We start from the raw sequence: 21,184 nt of genomic DNA, 5'->3' as shown, positions 1-21,184 counted from the left end.
TTCCCCCTCCACTCTGGACTTTAAAAGAAAAAAAAAACGAAATAGAAGATCTTTCTAATCCTTGTGCTATCAGCACTTATTATATCAGCACTTATTATATCTTTTATTTTATGTTTACATATATTTTTTTTACGAAAAAAAATCCAAAGGACCAGCAGCTGGATTCGAACCCATGACCTCCGTGATGGAATCCAGTATTCGCTAACCACTCAGCTGAACCATTCTTTAACTTCATCCTATGATAAAAGCGTGCTAAATGCAACCCATCACCAATTATACTGCTGAAAATTAAATAAATTATGAATACTGTAAAAATCCTAACGAAGCCTTTATACCCATAAAGTGAAACCAGATTAATATGGCCGTGAAGTCTAGTTCCAGAATGCATGCTTGGAAGTGACTTCACAGCTGTACAGTCAATTACCAATTTAATTGGTAAATTGGTGAGAAAAATTTTAGGCGTTCAGTGAAATTTTTGGGTGAACATGTTTTAGAAATTTAAATTAATTTGATCTGTTTGAAATATCAAGTGTCCGAAATTGAGTTTTTCCCCCTGAAAATCCGTTTTGAAGTCCCTTGAATCCCTCACCAAAAAAAAAAAAAAAAAGGGTTCAGGACACCCTTTTAGTCAAAATGTTAATCAAAAAATAGTAATCGTCGCACGCTTCGTGGGATCTGCGTCCATCTTAGCGATCAAAAAAATCTCTTAGCCGGAAATAACTTTTCATTGAATGTCACTTTTTCTGAGATATTCACAAAACATTGTTTTAACGATTTACTGTGAACATCGGTATTTACGTTGCACATGCGCACATCTACAACTTTTATTTCTCTGATGGTTATGGTTTTTTTCGACCGTTGTTGATAGATGATTTTTGGTGAATATCGAGGTGCGGTCGTAAATAAAAACAACTTTTTTGCTTTATACCAACGTTTCGGTAATCTTTACTATCTTCTTCAGGGTATTATAAAAAAAAAAGTTTGTGAAGTTTAATGTAGAGCTATATCATCATAACTGTTGTAAATATCATCATACCAACAGTTATGATGATATACTCGTAGCTCTACATTAAACTTCACGAACTTTTTTTTTTATAATACCCTGAAGAAGGTAGTAAAGATTACCGAAACGTTGGTATAAAGCAAAAAAGTTGTTTTTATTTACGACCGCACCTCGATATTCACCAAAAATCTTTTATTTCTGTTTTTTTTTGTTGTTTTTTGGATTTTTTTTGTTTGTTTTCTCAGAAAATTTGTTTCAGAACAAGATTCTGGGTGGTTCAGAAAAAGGGATAGAGTATCACTTGGATGGAAAAACCAGAGTCGGCTAGAACTTTGAAGAATGGACGCAGAGAAAGTAGTGTAAGAACTATTCATTTGGAGTTTCGGACCAAACTGTCACCTTTCAAAGATTTGAATCATTCCAGGATTGCAAGGGATTTTTCACTACTAGGATCATGCCAGGTACTTCAAGCTTTCAGGAGGTACTTACAGCGGAATCTGGGAAAGCTAATTTTATTTATTTTCTCAGCCAGAACATAAGTTTTCTCTTTTATTTATTTTTTTAAGATTTTATTTAATTTATATGTTTACAATTTTCATTCTTTTTGACTCACCTAAATTAAGTACATACAAAAATACGCGTCTATTGCACAGATATGGTCTGTATTCATAGATAATTTTTCCCCAAAATGTTATTTCTTTTTATTCTTCAATTACATTCTCAGTTTTAGACATTACAATTATATTTTATCTTGTGACGAAAATTTTTCCAAAATTAACATCATTCATTTTTTTAAATAAAATAAAAAATTGACAATCCCAAAAATAAATTAATTACAATTTTATTTATTTATTTGTTTACATTGAAAAACTTAAACAATTTTTTTGGTTAAATTGTATCCATCAATTTATTTTAAATTTTAAAATAATAAATTTTAAAATAATTTAAAATAAAAAATAAAACTCCATTATGCACAAATTATTTATTAATTTTTATGTAATAAGAAGCTGTAATTGAAATACCTAATTAGTTTATATCTTATGTATTTATCTATATTTTTTTATATTACTAATTGATAAGATTAGCGATTGCTTAATCGATAGTGTTCGATTTAAATCATACTTTGAGCGGGTAAAATAAAAATCTAATGTTGTTTTTCTGCTTGTTACAGTGAGGGGGGAGAAAATATTTTCAACATTAACCAGTGCATATTGATGAAGGCACAGTACCACAGCTAGATGATACGTGCAATCTAGCTCTAACTTATGGGCAGAACTCTAGCTCATCATCAGACATGTTCTTGCATGTCAATAATAACAATGCAGAAGCTTGCAGTGGTACCATCTATACTTTAAGGACAGATCTTGTTGAGTAGCTGCGCCAATGCGGTGCCCCTTTTTATATTTCAGTAAACGTTTTTTTAGCAGAATAGTAGTTGAATTTAAAAATGTAGCCAGTATTCTATTGTCTGCTATTATTGCTATAAGATAGTGTCAGTTGGCTGATCTTGAAGGATAGAAGTAAGCCTGAAGTCGTCCACCTCAGTCATCTTCTCCAGTCTAGCAATGGGATACTCAGAAGCTAATTCAGGTGCTCACATTAAGGAGAACGGTCATACTCCGAGGATAGCCTGGTAGTGTTTTTAGTCAGTCTTGACGAAGTGAACAAGATGTAGCTTCTAGAAATTGGGATTTAGGTGCCCGGCATCCTAAATGATAAAAAAAAAATTTAGCATTTTACGATATGATGTTCCATTGCTTGCCCGTTATTGGAAAAACGCTCTTGGCAGCGAATATCCCTCTGGAAGATTAAGATTAAGATTGGAAAACGGGACGGGACCTACGCCCCACGAAACCGCAAGAGACTTATTGTGCCTTCCCCTTTTGAATCTAGTAGTTGAAACCTCCCCTTCTAAAAAGGTTGAGTCCCTCTGTAATGGTGTCCCCATTACCGGAAGGAATGGTTGAGACAATACAGGAAGGTAATAATCCTGATGTTAGCGAGCCACCTGGTTATTGTTCAAAGACTTCACTATTGGCCAAGTCGATTAAAAACAACCAAAATTCAGAAATATCCACACACTACAAGAAAACCTTTCAATTAATTATTATTATTATTATTTTTTGCGTTTATTGTGCTACAACCAGCGCGTTAGCGCTATAAGTAACAATGATACAATGGAACAATAAATGATAAGTAACGAGTGGAGAAGTTACCCAGTGGTAACACTCCCAAATATTGGATGGATAGTCATTCTCTTCACTGGAGAGGAGATCACGAGGCCACACTGTCTCTTAAGGCGTCTTGTATCTTGGGTTGTCAGGAAGAGTTCTAGAAGAAAGATTTTTAGCTAGAGGATTTATATGAGATTGCAGGTTGAAGTGGAGTTTTCTGTATCGTGTTTTCAGCGATTTGCGCGACAAAAGGAATGTTAAGATCAGTGTGTATGTATAGTCAGGTTGGAGACATAAAAAGGAGCGTGTACAATAGTCCGAAGTGTTTTAGATTGTAGAGATTGAATCCTTTAAAGATTGAAGTGCGTTTGGTTGAACCCCACAGCTCTAGTCCATACGCCCAGATGGGTTTCAATTAAATTTGAAATAATAAAATATTAGTAAGTTACGACTGTTTCTCACCGATTATCTTTTATCCGCACAAGGTATGACGTAATGAAGATACTACAAACCGGACATTAACTCATTATTAGAGGAAGATATGTATAAATTTCTTAATTTCATCACTAATATACAATTTATTTTTTTAAGTTTTCTAAAATATTTTCGAATTAAAATTTATGTGCATAACAGAAATAAAATTCGTATTTCACAAAAACAGAGAGAGAGTCAAATATTTGAAATAATATACACGACGATCAAAAATAACTATACATAAAACAAAAATTTGTCTTTTATATTGCGCATGTATTCACTAAACATATAACAGTTTTTCATTTCGTTTATACAATACCAATTTTAATAAATTATATTGTTGTATTATCCTTTATCTCATACTAAATTACTTATTTTTATTTTTATTGTTTAAATGATGTACCTTATTTATACATTTATTTATTTTATTTTCAATTATTTTTAGGAACTTCGCAAAAAATAAAATCTACTTTATTGTACTGATGAAAACTAGAAAACAAATGGCTACTCTTTTGCTTTCTTTCTCTTACTGATTTTGAGGGAATTTTTCAACAAAAATTTCAAATCAAGGAATTTATAAAAGAAATAGACTTTCGAGGTCTATGGAGTTAGCTGAAAATATATTTGTTTTATTTTACTCTGAATGGATGTAGAAAGAATTTACAATTGTTTCAAATGTTCGGGATTGAGTTTACACAAAGTGTAGTTTTAAGTTTTGAGGTCTACTCTTAGTCCAAAAAAAAAAAAAATATTTTTTACGTAGGTAGTTCATCTGACAAGAAAATTAAGACTTTTGAAGTAGCGCTAAGCTTTGCTCTCTTTGTCAGGTGACTTTGAGAGTGACGTTCTTAGCTCCGGTACCTTAATCAGCTGGTTTAAGGGTGACGTTCTTACCGGTACCTTAATCAGCTGGTTTAAGGGCGAACGTTCTTAGCTCCGGTACCTTAATTAGCTGGCTTAAGGGTGTCGTTCTTAACTCCGGCATCTTAATCAGCTGGAATAAGGGCGAACGTTCTTAGCTCCTGCACCTTAATCAGCTGGTTTAAGGGCGAACGTTCTTAGCTCCGGTACCTTAATCAGCTGGTTTAAGGGTGACGTTCTTACCGGTACCTTAATCAGCTGGTTTAAGGGCGAACGTTCTTAGCTCCGGTACCTTAATTAGCTGGCTTAAGGGTGTCGTTCTTAACTCCGGCATCTTAATCAGCTGGAATAAGGGCGAACGTTCTTAGCTCCTGCACCTTAATCAGCTGGTTTAAGGGCGAACATTCTTAACTTCGGCACCTTAATCAGCTGGCTTAAGGGTGTAGTTCTTAACTCCGTACAGTGCATCACAAATGGATTTACACTGAAGAATAAAGAATACTTTGAGAATTCTAATTAAGACTCTGTGTTTAAAATAAAGAATATGTTTTTTGTTGCTAGCCAGGTTTTTCAGGACGTTCATATTCAGCTTGTTGTAGTAATAACATGACGGTAAGTTGTGTAGGAAGAAGGACATCCCCTGGGATTATGCACAGATTTCCAGGTTAGAGAATACAGTCTGAAGAGAATTTCTCCACTTACAACCGTGAGAGAACTACAGTAAGAGAAAGCAGTATTTCATGACGTGACATTTTTACTTTTAAAATACGTAATCTTCAATTCTTTTCTACGCAAAGAAATTACAAAAAAAATAATATATTTTTTAACAATGAAAATTAAAAATGCTACCTACTTAAAAATATTTAATTATTACTTTTTTTTTATATAAATTTAATTATACAATTTTTGTAGCAACTATAAAACTGTACAGTTCTCGATTATTTTTATATCAATAACATCTCCACCATATACAATTCCTTCTCTATTTATATATCTATTTACATTCATAAATTAATGGTAAATTAAAGAAAGGAAAACGTGATTTATTTCTTATAATACAAATTCACAAAAAAATAAAATAAAGTTACATTATTTACATGAGAAATAAAAATTATAATAATAAAAAAAATATTTGCTTCACATAGTCAGGTGGGACAATAGTTGAATCTGGTTGGACAAAAAGACTAGCTGAACGTGTCTCAGGTCGTGCCAAATCTAGCTAGTTTATTCTATGAAAATAGGTTCTAAATTTAGACTAAGTTAAAAATTTTAAATATTAGTGAACTGGGGATTGGGCTCTTGTATTTTATTTTTATTTTTTGTACGTGTATTTTCTCTTACATTTGGTAAAAGGCTGTACAATGTTTAAAGAACTGATGAAGACAGGTGGATACTGACAGAATGTTGAAAAATCTCCAATAGGGATGGCTGGAATTGTGGGAGAAATTACTGGAAGTGTATTAACGGAAAACCGATTTTCCTGACGGAACACAACTGAAGGATCAAGTGGAAGACAACAGTGTAAAGCGGCTGGCAGAGAAATTAGGAGCTTGTTTCTTAAAGGAGGAAGGTTATAAAGTTTATAGTTAGGTAATAAGGTGGAAGGGTTTATGGCTCAAAGTTAGAGCTCCTCTTGTTCTAGACATTAACCGTCTGTAATTTCCCATTTATAGAAAACAATTTTCTTCTGCCATTTCAAGCGTAATTAATGCCCACTGTGCAACAAATCTCTTGGGAACAAGAGAAGACTCGGTAATTATAAAATGAGGGATATCTATAACAGGGTAGGACTTTCGGAAGTGGAAAGGGCGGTGGCCGAACTTGATAAATCAACAGGAAGAAAGTACCAACTTCGGCCAGTCCTGAACCTGTCCAACTTGACTCCAAGTTTTACTAGCGTTTAGACTGACTAGACAGCAATCTTCGTTTAACGAGCTAATAATGTATGAATGATAGACGAAAGAACAAAGACTTGTGATCTTCTTATTTTATTTATTTCTAGTTTAACAAGGGAAGGGAAAAGCGGGGTTTTGGCGCCGATCCAGATCGTAATGTTAGGAGGGTGGGGAGGAAATCTCGAAAGAATTATCGCGTATTTATCTTGGACATTACTCTAAGAAAGATCGGTAAACGATGAACGCCAAAATCAGTCATGTTAAGACGTGAGACATAAAAAGTCAATTTAACTTGCTAGAAATGGTAGAACTGTAATTGGAAGTTAACCTAAAATAAAATAATCTCCTACATCCCAAAAATCTAGGCGGTGTTTGCGCATATTGTTGACGCATCGCGAAGGGTATAATGATCCATCGGAAGACTGAAGTTCATTGCCTAATCTACAACGGTTTGCTATAGATTAGCTAGCTTTATCACTTGTTCTACAAAGCCTTCGGTGAGTGTATCTACTGGAGTTACAAAACAGGTGTTTCTTAAGTAAATAGTTTTTGAGCGGAAACGATATACTAGAAGAGGAAGTTATTTAGTGGTATGTCTAGCCCAGGCAGTTCTCTGCACTTGAGACATTAATTCACTTCTATTTGGAACCTTCTCGCTGGTAGACCGTTGTATGATTGGACCGTTCGGTTGATGAGTTCGACTTTTCTCAAAACTTGGTAGCCTTAACGTCCCACTCAATTGTGTTGCGCCAACCCCTACACGAGAACACTCCGCAACAGAATCACCTCTAGAGGAAACAGTTCCAACAGCACCGTCAATCAACGGTCTGATAAACTGATCGTCTGGAGCTGGCTCTTTGACGGCCAGTTGTCCCGACGAGCCGGACGTTCGATGGCTAAGTACCGGCGTGCCAGGAAATGATGCAGCACCGCCAGTTCTCAGACCATAGATAGGTGCGGCTGGTTGAGGCAGTGGTGGACCCATGGTCGGCGGCGGCGGCGGTGCATAGTAAGCTCTCAACCTTTGCAGATATTCAGAGTGCGTGGGCGCTGGTGCTTGTTGCTGGGTCTGTGGTAGGTAGCCCAGATGCGGTAGGTTGTAGTAGGAGCCGGTGAGACTGGCGGCCGGATGGAGGTACTGCGATTGATACTGGTCTGCGGATGGCAAGTATACTGGACCCATAGCCGGAGTCTGCTCATCAATTTAGCAAATCATTTTTTTTATTTTTGTTTACCAACTCATCATAAATGAGCAAAATACCATCAGTGATGCAATCATGTTAGCCATCTCATTACTCAGGCAATAATATTTGAAGTTGTGGTAAAATTCCATGCAATGCGCTCTAATAATATTCCAGTTCGTACTAATACTCTCGTGCTTGAAAAATACAATTATCAATTGAACAGTGCTTTAATATACGATATTCGAAAATATGTCATTATATCGATAAATTACAGTGTTTCTTTAAGACAATAGCCTTAATTCACAAGTGAGTAAAAACAATGAGTGTCTTTATTTTCATTCACAAGTGATAATTAGCACTCACTGATAAATAGTAGAATTTATTTTTTAATATATTTTTCAAATTAAAACATCGATTTTTTCTTTACTGTATTTTCGATTGCAATACAATAATCAAATTTAATATCGATAAATTCCAATAACCTTGCATCGCTGATGGTTAAACTAATGATTAATAATTATTCAACTTATTATCATTTGTAAACATTCTATAAATTGTTCAAAAAAAGTTGAAATAAATAATAATATTAAAGAGGAAATAATGAATTACTATTAAACAGCAAAGAAAGTGAGAGAGCAAATAAAACAAAAACTTAAAAACTGTGGAAATAGTGTCCATTTAACCATTTCCTAATAGATCGATTAAAGCCTCATTAGCATTGAAATTGTTATTGGCATTATTTTTTATATTATTCTCATCCTCGGTTAAGACCTGCGAACAATAACACAACACTGTAGCTGGCTGTGAATAGTACAGTAGTTACACAAAGTTAACCTCATAGCAAAAACTAAACATGCCAGTCTCTTATCAATTACAATTAGCTAAATAATAGTTAACAAATAAATATCTTAAAACTACTTTGGTCGACCATCAATTCAGTTACAAATGTGAGTTAAAATTCAGTACAGTGAATGCTTGTTATACCTCTTACTCGTATATTACTTGGTTCTGAAATCATACGATCTCTTAGATACCCAACGCCCATGTTTTTCAATCTAGGCAGTTCGGAACGTTAAGAGCACTACTTTAATATTGTCTCCTGTTCACCGGATAGCCAAATGTAGAGGAAGGAAAAACGTGATCAGTACTTCCCTGCTTTACTTTCAAGGCTAAATGCTCCTAGGGGCAGGCTAATCGAAAAGAAACGAGGATTTGTTGTTCCTCAGAAGGTTCAGAGGAAATTGTCACAATCAAGAGTAGAGAGGCATTATTCTAGCCTGCAGGCTCCCCGCTATTTCAGGATAGAATAGAATAGATTAAATTAGGGCGGCCTCAAGGCCTACGCCACCGCGACCCCTATGGATCTATTGTGGCTCCCCCCGACTTTAGAGCTCACCCTCCAGACCCGTCCGCTTAATCAGACTCTTAATTCTAGAGAGTGACTCCTGGGTAAAGCTCTCGGGCCTTGGTTTTTCCTCCCAGAGAAGTAACATCCTTAGCCCAGACAAGCCCCCCTCACATTGACACAACACGTGCAGTGCCGTTTCCTTCTTCTTCCTGACAGAACCTATAAAGGCTATCATCTGCCAGGCCCATGCGCTATTTCAGGATACCTAGATATTACCTAGGAAGAAGATATCCTTCCTAACATAGATATCTCTCTCTCAGTTTCTTGTAATTTGAAGAAACTATCTTCAAAATGTCGGGTAAGGGTGTTGCTAGTGTAAGTCTGTATCAGCGGTTGGCTGCTGACCATTAGCCAGCTCTTCGCTCTTCCAGAACTTCCCTAGGGATCTTGGTTACCTTAATTAGGGTGAGTTATCCTCCGTGTAAATTGAGATCTCTCTAAATAGACCTAGATGCGTTCGGCACAACATCTCTTTTTTGGCTGTATTGCTTGAGGAACAGAACCTACCTCATTCCCTAACCTAACGAGGTACAATCTCTAACTACCTACACCTATTACATGTAATTTTTCAACTTGAACATTTGCAACTGTGTTGATGTCGAGACTAGGATTTTAAAAAAAAGTCAAAACACACACACACAAAAAAAAAAATCTAAAATATTTAGATGAAATTAATGTTGGTTTCTAAGTTGAAATAACATTGTTGCAGTTGCATAAACAGTATTCTCGGTGCTTAACGTCTGCGCATTATGGTTAACACAAAGCACAATCTGGTGGTACTATTAGAAGTGATAATAATAAATATTAATTTAAAATCTGCCTACCAGGTTGCGGTAGTAACAGTTTATCGAATTCGTACGTCGGGTATCGATATAACAACGTTATCTACAAAAACTTTGAAATAATTCTTTATTGATCCAATTTCCATCACAACTGAGATCTTTTTCACCTCATTTTCTTTCTTGTAACTGGAAAATATTTTGATGGTGATAAATTTTCATCGGAAAAAAGAGGAAGCTATCTAATGAATGACCCTCAAAGATTGATACCTAACCTTAGTTATTTATTGTCACAAAGGCGGAGGGGATTAGAGATACACGTCCCTAAATAAAATATTGTTAACCCAGATTTTGAAATCTAGTCAAGAATGTTGGAATCGTCGTGGCCTATTATACTAATCTCTGCTCAGACAGGGGCGCTCATATTAAAAAAAAGATATTTTAGCAAACAAAGAACATATCTAACAGACAGGCACGAGTTTATTATAATATTCTGAGTTTGGCAATGTTGGGAGACCTGGCCACGGCCATTCTAAGCGAGGAGTAAATGGCGGGAGACCAACTCGAACCAACTCATGAAAGGCTACCTAGAATGCTATCTGTCGTCTCATAATTTAAAGCTTCGTCTGATGTTCATCACCAAAGGAATTTTTTTTTAAGATCTCGTATTTATCTGCACAACTTTGTTGGACAGTTTTGCTTTCCCTATCTAGATATTCTTGCTAGGGAAATGATGCTGCAACTCTAAGAATCTTACCACTTCATCCTGGTAGATAAACCATACATGAAGGCTTTTCTTGACAGCTGTTAAGCGTTTTCAAAGTGAACAGGCGATTCTGTGTGATCCTGCGACGATAAGTAAAATTAGATTTCTTCTCCAGGGATGCCTGTTATCTAAAGAGCGATTCCATCTCATCAGAAGTAGTTAAGCTTTATGCATTGTGGTACTGGGTTCGATTCCCGGTCTTGGCCTTGGATTTTATTTAATGGTTAAATGAGAAATAGTAAAGTACGTTTGCTAGTCGCCTCCGTCCACGACACCTAGTAAATGGTAGTTGGACGTTAAGCCCCGCCTGAAAAAATAGGCGATTACTTTACTTTACTAGTTAAGCTTTAAGCACTGAACAAAGCCATTCCACCATAACCATGTGGTAAAATTCTGGGAGCTAATCTAATGGGATATCCTTCCATCTTATAGCTTTAGGCCTGTGGAGGTAATTACTGTTGTTGGACTACCGCAGCCAGAAAGGCTTGTTGTTCCTTTCCTAAGGCGCCACGGTAGCCGAGCGGTTAAGAGGTGAGACCTGCAAAGCTAAGATGCATTGCGGTACTGGGTTCGATTCCCCGGTCTTAGGCCTTGGATTTTATTTAATGGTTAAATGAGAAATTTATAGTAAAGTATGTTAGGCGGTTAAGAGACTAGACCCGCAATGCTAAGATGTATTGTTGGTTTAGTGGGTTCGATTCCCCGGTGTCTAGGCCTTGGATTTTATTTAATGGTTAAATGAGAAATTTATAGTAAAATATGTTAGGCGGTTAAGAGACTAGACCCGCAATGCTAAGATGTATTGCTGGTTTAGTGGGTTCGATTCCCAGAGTCTAGGCCTTGGATTTTATTTAATGGTTAATATGAGAAATTTATAGTAAAGTATGTTAGGCGGTTAAGAGACTAGACCCGCAATGCTAAGATGTATTGCTGGTTTAGTGGGTTCGATTCCCAGAGTCTAGGCCTTGGATTTTATTTAATGGTTAATATGAGAAATTTATAGTAAAGTATGTTAGGCGGTTAAGAGACTAGACCCGCAATGCTAAGATGTATTGTTGGTTTAGTGGGTTCGATTCCCCGGTGTCTAGGCCTTGGATTTTATTTAATGGTTAAATGAGAAATTTATAGTAAAATATGTTAGGCGGTTAAGAGACTAGACCCGCAATGCTAAGATGTATTGCTGGTTTAGTGGGTTCGATTCCCCGGTGTCTAGGCCTTGGATTTTATTTAATGGTTAATATGAGAAATTTATAGTAAAGTATGTTAGGCGGTTAAGAGACTAGACCCGCAATGCTAAGATGTATTGCTGGTTTAGTGGGTTCGATTCCCCTGGTCTAGGCCTTGGATTTTATTTAATGGTTAATATGAGAAATTTATAGTAAAATATGTTAGGCGGTTAAGAGACTAGACCCGCAATGCTAAGATGTATTGCTGGTTTAGTGGGTTCGATTCCCAGAGTCTAGGCCTTGGATTTTATTTAATGGATAATATGAGAAATTAATAGTAAAGTATGTTTGCTAGTCGCCGCCGTCCACGACACCTAATTGGTAGTTGGACGTTAAGCCCCGCCTGGAAAAAATAGGCGATTACTTTACTTTTGTTCCTTTCCTTAGACGATGTAGTGGCAAATCCTCTCATTCTTGGTAACTAACTACCTTAGGACCAGGACGAGAGTTACAAGTAAGTCCTACGGCTGATCAAGACAGACTCAGCACAAAAAAAAAAAACCTCTTTCGGCTAAAGTGACTGAAAAATAGTCTACCAAGAGCCTAAATCGTAAGCACAATCATACTAAAAACAATTTTTCGAATTGAGGCTTTTACAAAAAATGTTTCCGTTTTGTAAAAATATTATCAATTTTGAGAATTTCCCACGCTTCAGTACTTTCTGTTCGCAACAGTGAATAAACCAAATTCTGCAGATACCAACATTAATTTTACAATGTGTAGACAAAACATTACTATCTCATTTTAAAACTAACCACATATAAATAATATATAAAACAAAACAATACAAAATATAGCGAAATGAATAATACCAAATAATAAAACAAAGTAAAAAAAATACTTCATGCTTAAAAATAATAAATATCTTGGTTTTTATTTTTAAAATACAATAGTTTACTTTAAAAGCTGAAAACAAAAAAAACAAAAATAACAGCTGTTTACAAATAAATAAATAAAATAATGGACGATTTGGAAAGAGGACGGTCGCGGTAGATGAAATAAAAATAGAGGGACAAAGGTGAGCTAAAATAAAAATAAGGAAAAATAAAGAAAAAAAAAAAAATTTTTAGTGCAAGAATATACATGCAAAAACATGCTTTGTGCATACCAAGTGCAAGTCATTTCATGCTAATAAAATTTAGAGAATGAAAAATTGGTTTGTTTATAACCTTACCTGCGGTACAGCTGTAACCTGATTGCCTTGTAACCTCTCTTGTTCTTGTAAATGTTGTACAAGTGCAGAGATATGATCTAATAGCTCTTTGTTGTGGACTAATAGTTGGTGTATTCGGGCCTGTTGAACAAAATTAAAATTGTTGAAATTGTGGTTAGTTTCGCATTGCTGGATAATGTATTTGGTTTGCAATGCTTATTGTGGTCCTGGCAAGTTTTGGAGTTACATTCAACATCAGAGGTTTAAATCAATTAGTTTCCCTCGCTTTTGATGTTTTTTTTTCTTTTTATAATTTTCACATTATGTGAAATTCCAGCGAACATGGAATTTATTGAATTCACATCTTCCAGGAATAACACTAGAGTGGAAGCCCAAATCCTCTCCCTGGAAACAATCAATCTTCACGTAAAACAAGAAATCAGGAAGTCAGCACTTCTGAAAGTACCATTTTTAAAAAAAAAAAAAAATGTAGAATTTTAGAAATTCATTTAGATTTAGATCCTCGTGATTGTTATGAAACAGCAAACAGCGTACATTTCACTATAAAGATACGTTAGAAGCGTACGGATGCCCACACTGTGGAAATGCCTCTTAAACAATTTTTTCTTCTGAGAAAATGTTCATGTATAGATCTAGATGTTTTCAATTTCCAAAATCAGTTTAAAGAAAATCGATGTCACCGTTCGTGAGATTTTTTCTCAAACAAAAAATAGTATCCTTCTGTAGTACTTCCGGGAAATTTCATTTCTAAGTAGCGGACCAAAATGAAAGTTCGAGCTCGAGGGTAATGTTTCGTGTTCAAGTGCGCACAAAGACCCACCTTTTCGGACGGAAGAAGCCTTGTGCACTTCCGGCAATGGCCATCTACACAAAATTTGGCTTGATCCCAAAATTTCCCTTTTTTTTTATGAGCAACAGAAAGTAACATTTAAAATAAAAACAAAAAATTACTGTAATAGAAGTAATTAAATATTTGATTACAAACTAAAAGGTGATCGATGTGTCTAAAAGGTAAATTACTAAAAAAGAAAAAATTCTGTAAATGAAATGTGATGTAATAATCGAGTTGGCCTTTGTAATCGAATAAAGAATAACTTCCACCTTTATAATACAGTTATAAAAGTTTTCCTGCCGCTAAGGGCCGCCATTTTTTTTTGCGCGGTAACTTTGATAACTTCCTTCCTTCCTGCTTTAGTTCTCTCACCATCTTGTGGTCTCCCAGCTGGTTTATTATAAATGATTTACGAACTCTCTATTATATTTGTTTTGTTTATTAATGTAAATTATTTAAGGTTTATTTAGGTGTTTTCTTTTATAGCACGAAGTTGGAAACAGTATACCAGCATTGTGAGCCTTCCATATACCAGGGTACCATAAAAGCATGGAGCTTAATCTACAATTATTATGACCAGGAGCTGCAGAGTTTGACTATAGTGATTTCTGGAGTTATTTTTTATTCGATTATAAAGGCCAACTCGATTATTACATCACATTTCATTTACAGAATTTTTTTTTTTTTAGTAATTTCTACACATAGATGCCCTTTTAGTTTGTAATCAAATCCATGGCTCTTGGAAGGTAAAGCTGCGGTTATCCAGATTGAAGTCTTGGGGAAAAATGAATGCTGATGTCCTATTGAAGGAACGGGGTCCGAGAGATAAAAAGATAGAGAATATATTTAATCATAGTTAAATAGACGAGTTAAACAAACTCGCATGCTGATAACCTGTTAAACAGGAACCTCTCCAAAAAGACCGGACGGAAAATAAGCTAGCGCCCTAATTACATGTGCTGCAATTTAAACCCGTATGGCATACCAATGGGCTTTACCTTAAATACCAGAACCTTTGGATGGTTTATTAAAGTAAATTATTTAAGGTTTATTTAAGTGTTTCTTTCATAGCACGAAGTTGGAAACAGTATACCAGCATTGTGAGCCTTCTATATACCAGGGTACCATAAAAACATGGAGCTTATCACACATTATGACCAGGAGTTTTTATTGAATATAAAACAAACATATTTTTCTTTAAAAAAAATATTACAAAAGGGAAAAAGGTACACAGAGACAGATTCTATTTTATTTTTTACAGATGGCTATTAGAGCGGAACTATAGATACAGTAACGCCATCTATTAATAGGCAAAACAGTTTCCTTCTCTGTTTGAGGGGCCAGCTCACATTTGTGTTCAATTCTCCGCCGCCCCTCTTTGTGGTGTGTGACGGGCCCCCTTGTTCTCTTTCATATTTATATTGTGAATACTATTTAAAATAGAAGTATTTTTTTTCTCGGCGATCTACTATGTCCTTGACAGAACATCTCCAACTAGCTCTAGTAATATTGTAACAGAACTTCTAACAATGAGATGTGGCGATTTATCGGGAACAGTCGCAAGCGATCGTAATGATTGTAGCCAGATATAATCGAGCCATGGATTATTTCTAATTTATCTACCACGTGATTTATACACCTTTTTATGGATTAATGTCTTAATAAAATAAAATACCAAAAAATCAGATTAATTCAATCTTACCTGTGCTTCCAGTCTCGCGTTAGTTTCTGCAGCCAACTGGTCTCTGAGTAGATGTACCTGAGCAACGGCAGCCTGCGTTTGTTGGGTCTGCTGTTCCAACTGTTCTCTGAGCAACTGCAGTTCATGGTGAGCCCCAAGTGGTGTGCCTGCGCTAGGCAGATTACACCCTTCGCTAACTGGCTTCAACGGTTCTGACAAAGGAGAACTGTAGGTTTCGCCTGCGCTCTGGCAAAATGGGGTAAAAAAAACATTACTAGTTATATAGGTGATTGTTATTAAGTCCCTTAACTTGATATCTAAATTTATCATTCTCTCTTACTCATCAGTGCTCAAAGACGAGTATTGTAAAGCCAAGATGTAGCTCACAGCATCCCCATAACCCCCACCAAAGTTGTCCTGTGTAAAGTTTCCAAAACCAAATCGTTGGGGGGGCTAACAACTTCAAATGTTAGTCTTTCTCGAAAGACTATAAAATTGCAGCCTAAACTCTAAAACCCACTTTCTTTGTAATCAGTCTTCCGGCTGATACGTAAATATTATAAAGGAGTTTGCACTGTACAATGCACACAATGCTGACCAAAAGCAATACATTTACAGCAGAGCTCAGCTTCAACCATCTCAATTCTATATTAAATGAAGCTTTTTAAGAAGTGTTTCAAATAAAATTGATCCATAATTCCGCTGAAATTTATTACGCAAAGAATCACTTCCGGCCATCTGATTTCTAACAGATTTAAATCTTTCGATTATACCTACATTACGGGTGGAGTAAGACCCTTTTCCAAAAATGCCCTTTCAAATAAAAGCTGTAGAACTACTTGCTTGTAATGATTAAACAAAGTTTAGGAAAAAGCATTGGCGTCCATTATCAAGAAAGTTCTGCAAGTATTCAGTATTCGATCGATTATTTGGTGATTAACATTCGATCGATTATTTGGTGATTAACATTCGATCGATTATTTGGTGATCAACATTCGATCGATTATTTGGTGATCAACATTCGATCGATTATTTGGTGATCAACATTCGATCGATTATTTGGTGATCAGAACCTTATTCACAGTAACCTCCACATTTGCATTTAATCGAAATTTTCCAATTCGCAAAATAACTTTCTAGATTTTCCAATTTTGGAGTTTTATTGCTTCACCCACACCCACAAACAGACACCAAAAACTAAACAAAAATAATAATCAACCAGTAACTTTGTTAATTATGGAACTTTTTAAAGCTAAACTTCAAAAGTCAAGTTTTATTACAAAATGTAATTGCTTTGAAATTAAAATTAGAAACTAATATAGAACTCAATCATTGGCTCATAATGGAATTTTTGTTTCTCTTTTATGAGCCAATCAAGTTTTTAATTGGTTTAGTTTGGGGAACGAGAATGGTTGTAGGATATCCGGGTGTGTGTTTAACCATTGATATCGATCAATTATAGAATTCTGTAATCGATTTAACCAACTGTGGGTCTCAATTTTCTCCTGTTATTGAAAGAATCAACAGTGGCATGATGGGTAACTTTAGCGGAACTGCTTCTTCAGTGGTTCTGAGCAGGGTCTTTTGTTTTTAAGATGGGCTGTACTAGCTTCATTACATCTCTTGGTAGTTTCCAAAAAAGGGAGAAATAGCTAATTTCTTCTGAAAGAAATTTTTAAAAAAAAAAGGTTGTCAAGAAAGGCCGATGAGGGAAGGCCTCTTCTTTCCTGACTTCCCTTGAAGGGGTCTGGATAGCTCGTAATGTAGCATTAGGTGGGAGGGATGATTAGCACCTGAAAGTTGCTAGCCTAGAATGGCTGGCTCTCCCATCTACCTAGAACTTCTCAGACAGCCTGAATGCATGAAGGAGTGAAAGGGAATAAGGAGAAACCAAGATCATGAAAGATCTAGATTTGAATCCACGATGTAACCTCCCCTACCAATAAAAGGTCTCAAACCCAGAACAGAGATTTTTTTTTTTTGAAGAAATGTCTAGTGCACTTACAATGGGCGACTTCCTCTGATGGTTGTTCTGTGGAGGAGGTGGTGGGATGATGTCCAACCTGAGCGGCCGCTGGCCCACCACCGGCGACGATGTACTCCCAGATCGGACGTCTAACGTGGAATTAGAGTCAACTCCTGCTACCAAGTCGTCTATGCTCAATTCATCACAGTAGTTGTCTGAAAATTAAGAATAAATCAATAGGAAATTAATCGGAGGACTGTATTTCCGCTACCTGGAGGGAGGGGATTTCTTAATTTCTCTTACTGTTGAAGTAGTGGCTACATCCGCAATGCTGAAAAATCAAAATTAAAGACAATATCCGCCGCAGCACATTTCTTGAATTCCTGATCGGTTTCAGATTATCGTTTATCAGCAAAAGTAAGTTAACGAGTACAGTACAAAGATTTTGACTTCCCTTACATTACGCCTCGCGCTATAAGACGACTGACTGACTAACAGCATCAAAACTAAGAAAATATCCTAATATTTTGAAATTTTTAATAAGAGATCACACGCTAAAAACTTTTTACCGAGTTCTAAGGACTACAAAACTTACATTTCCGTTTTCAAATTCATTATCGTAAAAAAAAAAAAAAAAACAGGAAGTACAATAATTGGAACAAAATTACAACAACTCTGTGCATGAATAAATTTCTTTTCATAATTTGTAGAAATTTATTCATGCACAAGATTACGTTACAAATCAACAACTAGACAGTGAGTGAGTTGACAATGAGTTCGAGTGAACGCTGTCAGAGGCGGTTTGTGGGGCGGCGAAAGTGTTTGTATAATTAGATTGAGGTGTACAGATAGATCTATAGTGCGCTCTACAGTCAACTAAACTAACTACACACTCGCGCGCGCCCGCGCTTATTCTCCCACAGCTATTCAGATGGCATTTGTACTTGTTCCTGTTAACACGATAATATAAACACCAGTTTAATTGCTTATTTTTCTTTCAAACCAATTGTTTACATTGCTTTTGTCTTATATTTACACACATACATATATATTTTGTATATTTGGTTAATTAAAATAGTTTCTTTTTCTTTTTGCTTTGTTGTTATTTAGTTTTAACTAACTTATTGTTGTTTTATTCTAAGGATTGTTTACGGCAGCCATTAGGCGTCTTTCAACATTACAATTAAACACTTTTGAGTTTAATGAAAAATAAAGACAGAACATTTATTTCAAGATTAATTGCACTTAATAAACTGCAAGCTACAAAAAAAGTTGCACTCTCAGAAGGACAGTTTAAAATTTTACTTTCAATTAACGTAATTAGTCCATAATGTGAGAATAATATCAATTAAAGAAGCAGTTTAATAATGCGTTACGTCACATTATTTACAATACATTCTCTAACACCACGATAGCTGAGCGGTTAAGAGACTAGACCCGCAATGCTAAGATGAATTGTTGGTTTAGTGGGTTTGATTCCCCTGGTCACTAGGCCTTGGATTTTATTTAATGGTTAATATAAGAAATTTATAGTAAAGTATGTTAGGCGGTTAAGGGACTAGACCCGCAATGCTAAGATGAATTGTTGGTTTAGTGGGTTCGATTCCCCCCGGTGTCTAGGCCTTGGATTTTATTTAATGGTTAATATGAGAAATTTATAGTAAAGTATGTTAGGCGGTTAAGAGACTAGACCCGCAATGCTAAAATGTATTGTTGGTTTAGTGGGTTCGATTCCAGGTCTCTAGGCCTTGGATTTTATTTAATGGTTAATATGAGAAATTTATAGTAAAGTATGTTAGACGGTTAAGAGACTAGACCCGCAATGCTAAGATGTATTGTTGGTTTAGTGGGTTTGATTCCTGGTGTCTAAGCCTTGGATTTTATTTAATGGTTAATATGAGAAATTTATAGTAAAGAATGTTAGGCGGTTAAGAGACTAGACCCGCAATGCTAAGATGTATTGTTGGTTTAGTGGGTTTGATTCCTGGTGTCTAAGCCTTGGATTTTATTTAATGGTTAATATGAGAAATTTATAGTAAAGTATGTTTGCTAGTCACCTCCGTCCACGACACCTAATTTGGTAGTTGGACGTCAAGCCCCGCCTGAAAAAATTGGCAATTACTTAACATTACTTTTTACTTTACATTCTCTAACATGTCTGAACATGCTTCGAATGATTTGATCGATTCCACTTTCATAACCCTAGGAGGCCTGGTCTTTAGAAAGTTTCGAACTTAGCTTCTCTCAGAATTTTCCAGAAGTTGAAGCAGGGTTACCAAACCTCCAGAGTGGTGGAGCCTGTTTTGGAGCGTGGAAATTTGAAATTGGGAATGCTCAACTATTGTATCTGTTACGACAAAAATGTTAATGGTACAAGTATTTCCTTCCTTCCAGTTCACGTCACCTGATAAGTAGTTGCGAGGTTAAGCCCTGCCTGGAGGAGGGAATAGGAGGGATTACTTTGCTTTATTCCCTGAGCGGTACTGGGTGCGATCCAGGAAGTGATTATTTAAATCTGCCGGTTTTACCTACCCTTGAGATTTCCTAGGAGGTAACCTGGGTGGTTACCAGGAATAGAGAGGTGTATAACCGCCATAGTATCCTCCAAATGTCTTTATTCTGAGTGGCATCTTTGGAATATCTGTGGAGACGTTGTAGAGAGGGATACATAGGACTCCAAGGTATCTCAGACTTGCGACCCCTTTTCTTGTACAATGTACAAACTCTCTATTTATCTGCATCGATCTTTATGTAACCGCCGGAAAATGATTTATGTACCTAAACTATGTTATACTGTTATCTTCCTTTATCCTCAATAAGAAGATGTGATCATCAGAGGTATTTTGAACAAGAGAATTGAGGTTAACGGGGGCAAAATAGTAATTTTGGGGTTTTCTTCAAATTAGCTTCAATTATTTTTTTTTTTTTTAAATTCTCGCTGCGCTAGTAACTTTTTTTGGATAAATTTGTCCAGGCAATTCGGCTGAAGGGACTTTTGGAAGAAGTGGAAGATATTCTTCTCTCTGAAGTTCCAGTTCAATGGAATGTACGACTCTGCGTGTTTTACATCATAAAGGCTGGTTAAATGTTTTGATTAAATTCTGAGCTTTTAGTAAATACCGGATGTACTACGTCACTCAACGGAATTTTCAGAGAATTTTCGCAGGAAATGTCTTCTAAATTTTCTTTAAACTTCCGACTTAAATCTAGTTTGTTTTTTTTTAAATAATTCAAATAAACTCAAAAAACTGGAGAAAACTGGAGTCGTGCGATTGGTAACACTAGATTTTTTTAATAAAAATTCAAATCCAGCTGGTAATATTTAAAATATACATAAATTAAGGGGAAAAAAAGCAACACCCTGCTGACGTCACGCTGAACAGCTGCAGCGCTGCACACAGTAGTAATGTAAACTATAGTTATCAGCCACTTTTATAGTGTAACCTCCACTATATTCAGTTGTGTGTGTGTGTGTGTGTTTTTTTTTTTTTAATTCTTTATTTATCCAGAGTAGTAACTGTAGAATAGTTTATATTTCTATTGTTTCCAAGTGGTCAGGTTATTCTAAGTATATTATTTATATATATAGTTTATTGTTTGGCCACGGGAGGCGCGCAAGGTTCCACGTGTTTATTAGTTTACAGGTTTTTGTCGGGGTGTGCGGGGCGCGTAGAGGTTAGTTTTGTTTAGCTGAGAAATTCGCAATGGTTTAGATCTTTTTTTCTTTTAAATTCTTTTGTTTGATTTGGCCACAATAACAA

The 21,184-nt window shown here is 35.7% G+C and overlaps 1 protein-coding gene across 2 annotated transcripts in view; it reads right to left on the bottom strand.

The window, feature by feature from the left end:
* Window positions 1-1,193: 1,193 nt before the first annotated feature.
* Window positions 1,194-21,184, bottom strand: part of LOC141450142 (carboxyl-terminal PDZ ligand of neuronal nitric oxide synthase protein) — a 299,139-nt gene continuing 279,148 nt past the window's right edge. For both annotated transcript variants that reach the window (XM_074120261.1, XM_074120262.1), the window contains 4 exons: window positions 17,463-17,638; window positions 15,479-15,703; window positions 12,945-13,064; window positions 1,194-7,599 (listed from right to left, as the gene is read on the bottom strand). In XM_074120261.1, the coding sequence (XP_073976362.1) occupies window positions 6,988-7,599; window positions 12,945-13,064; window positions 15,479-15,703; window positions 17,463-17,638 (1,133 nt within the window). In that variant the 3' untranslated portion in view covers window positions 1,194-6,987. The remainder of the gene's footprint in view (window positions 7,600-12,944; window positions 13,065-15,478; window positions 15,704-17,462; window positions 17,639-21,184) is intronic.

This window comes from Rhodnius prolixus, unplaced genomic scaffold (genome assembly GCF_049639745.1).
Source record: "Rhodnius prolixus isolate KJV_2025 unplaced genomic scaffold, Rpr scaffold_2, whole genome shotgun sequence".
In the NCBI taxonomy this organism is placed as follows: Eukaryota; Metazoa; Arthropoda; class Insecta; order Hemiptera; family Reduviidae; genus Rhodnius; species Rhodnius prolixus.
Note: the sequence above shows the minus strand (reverse complement) of the source record. Positions and strands in the feature narration are given on the sequence as shown.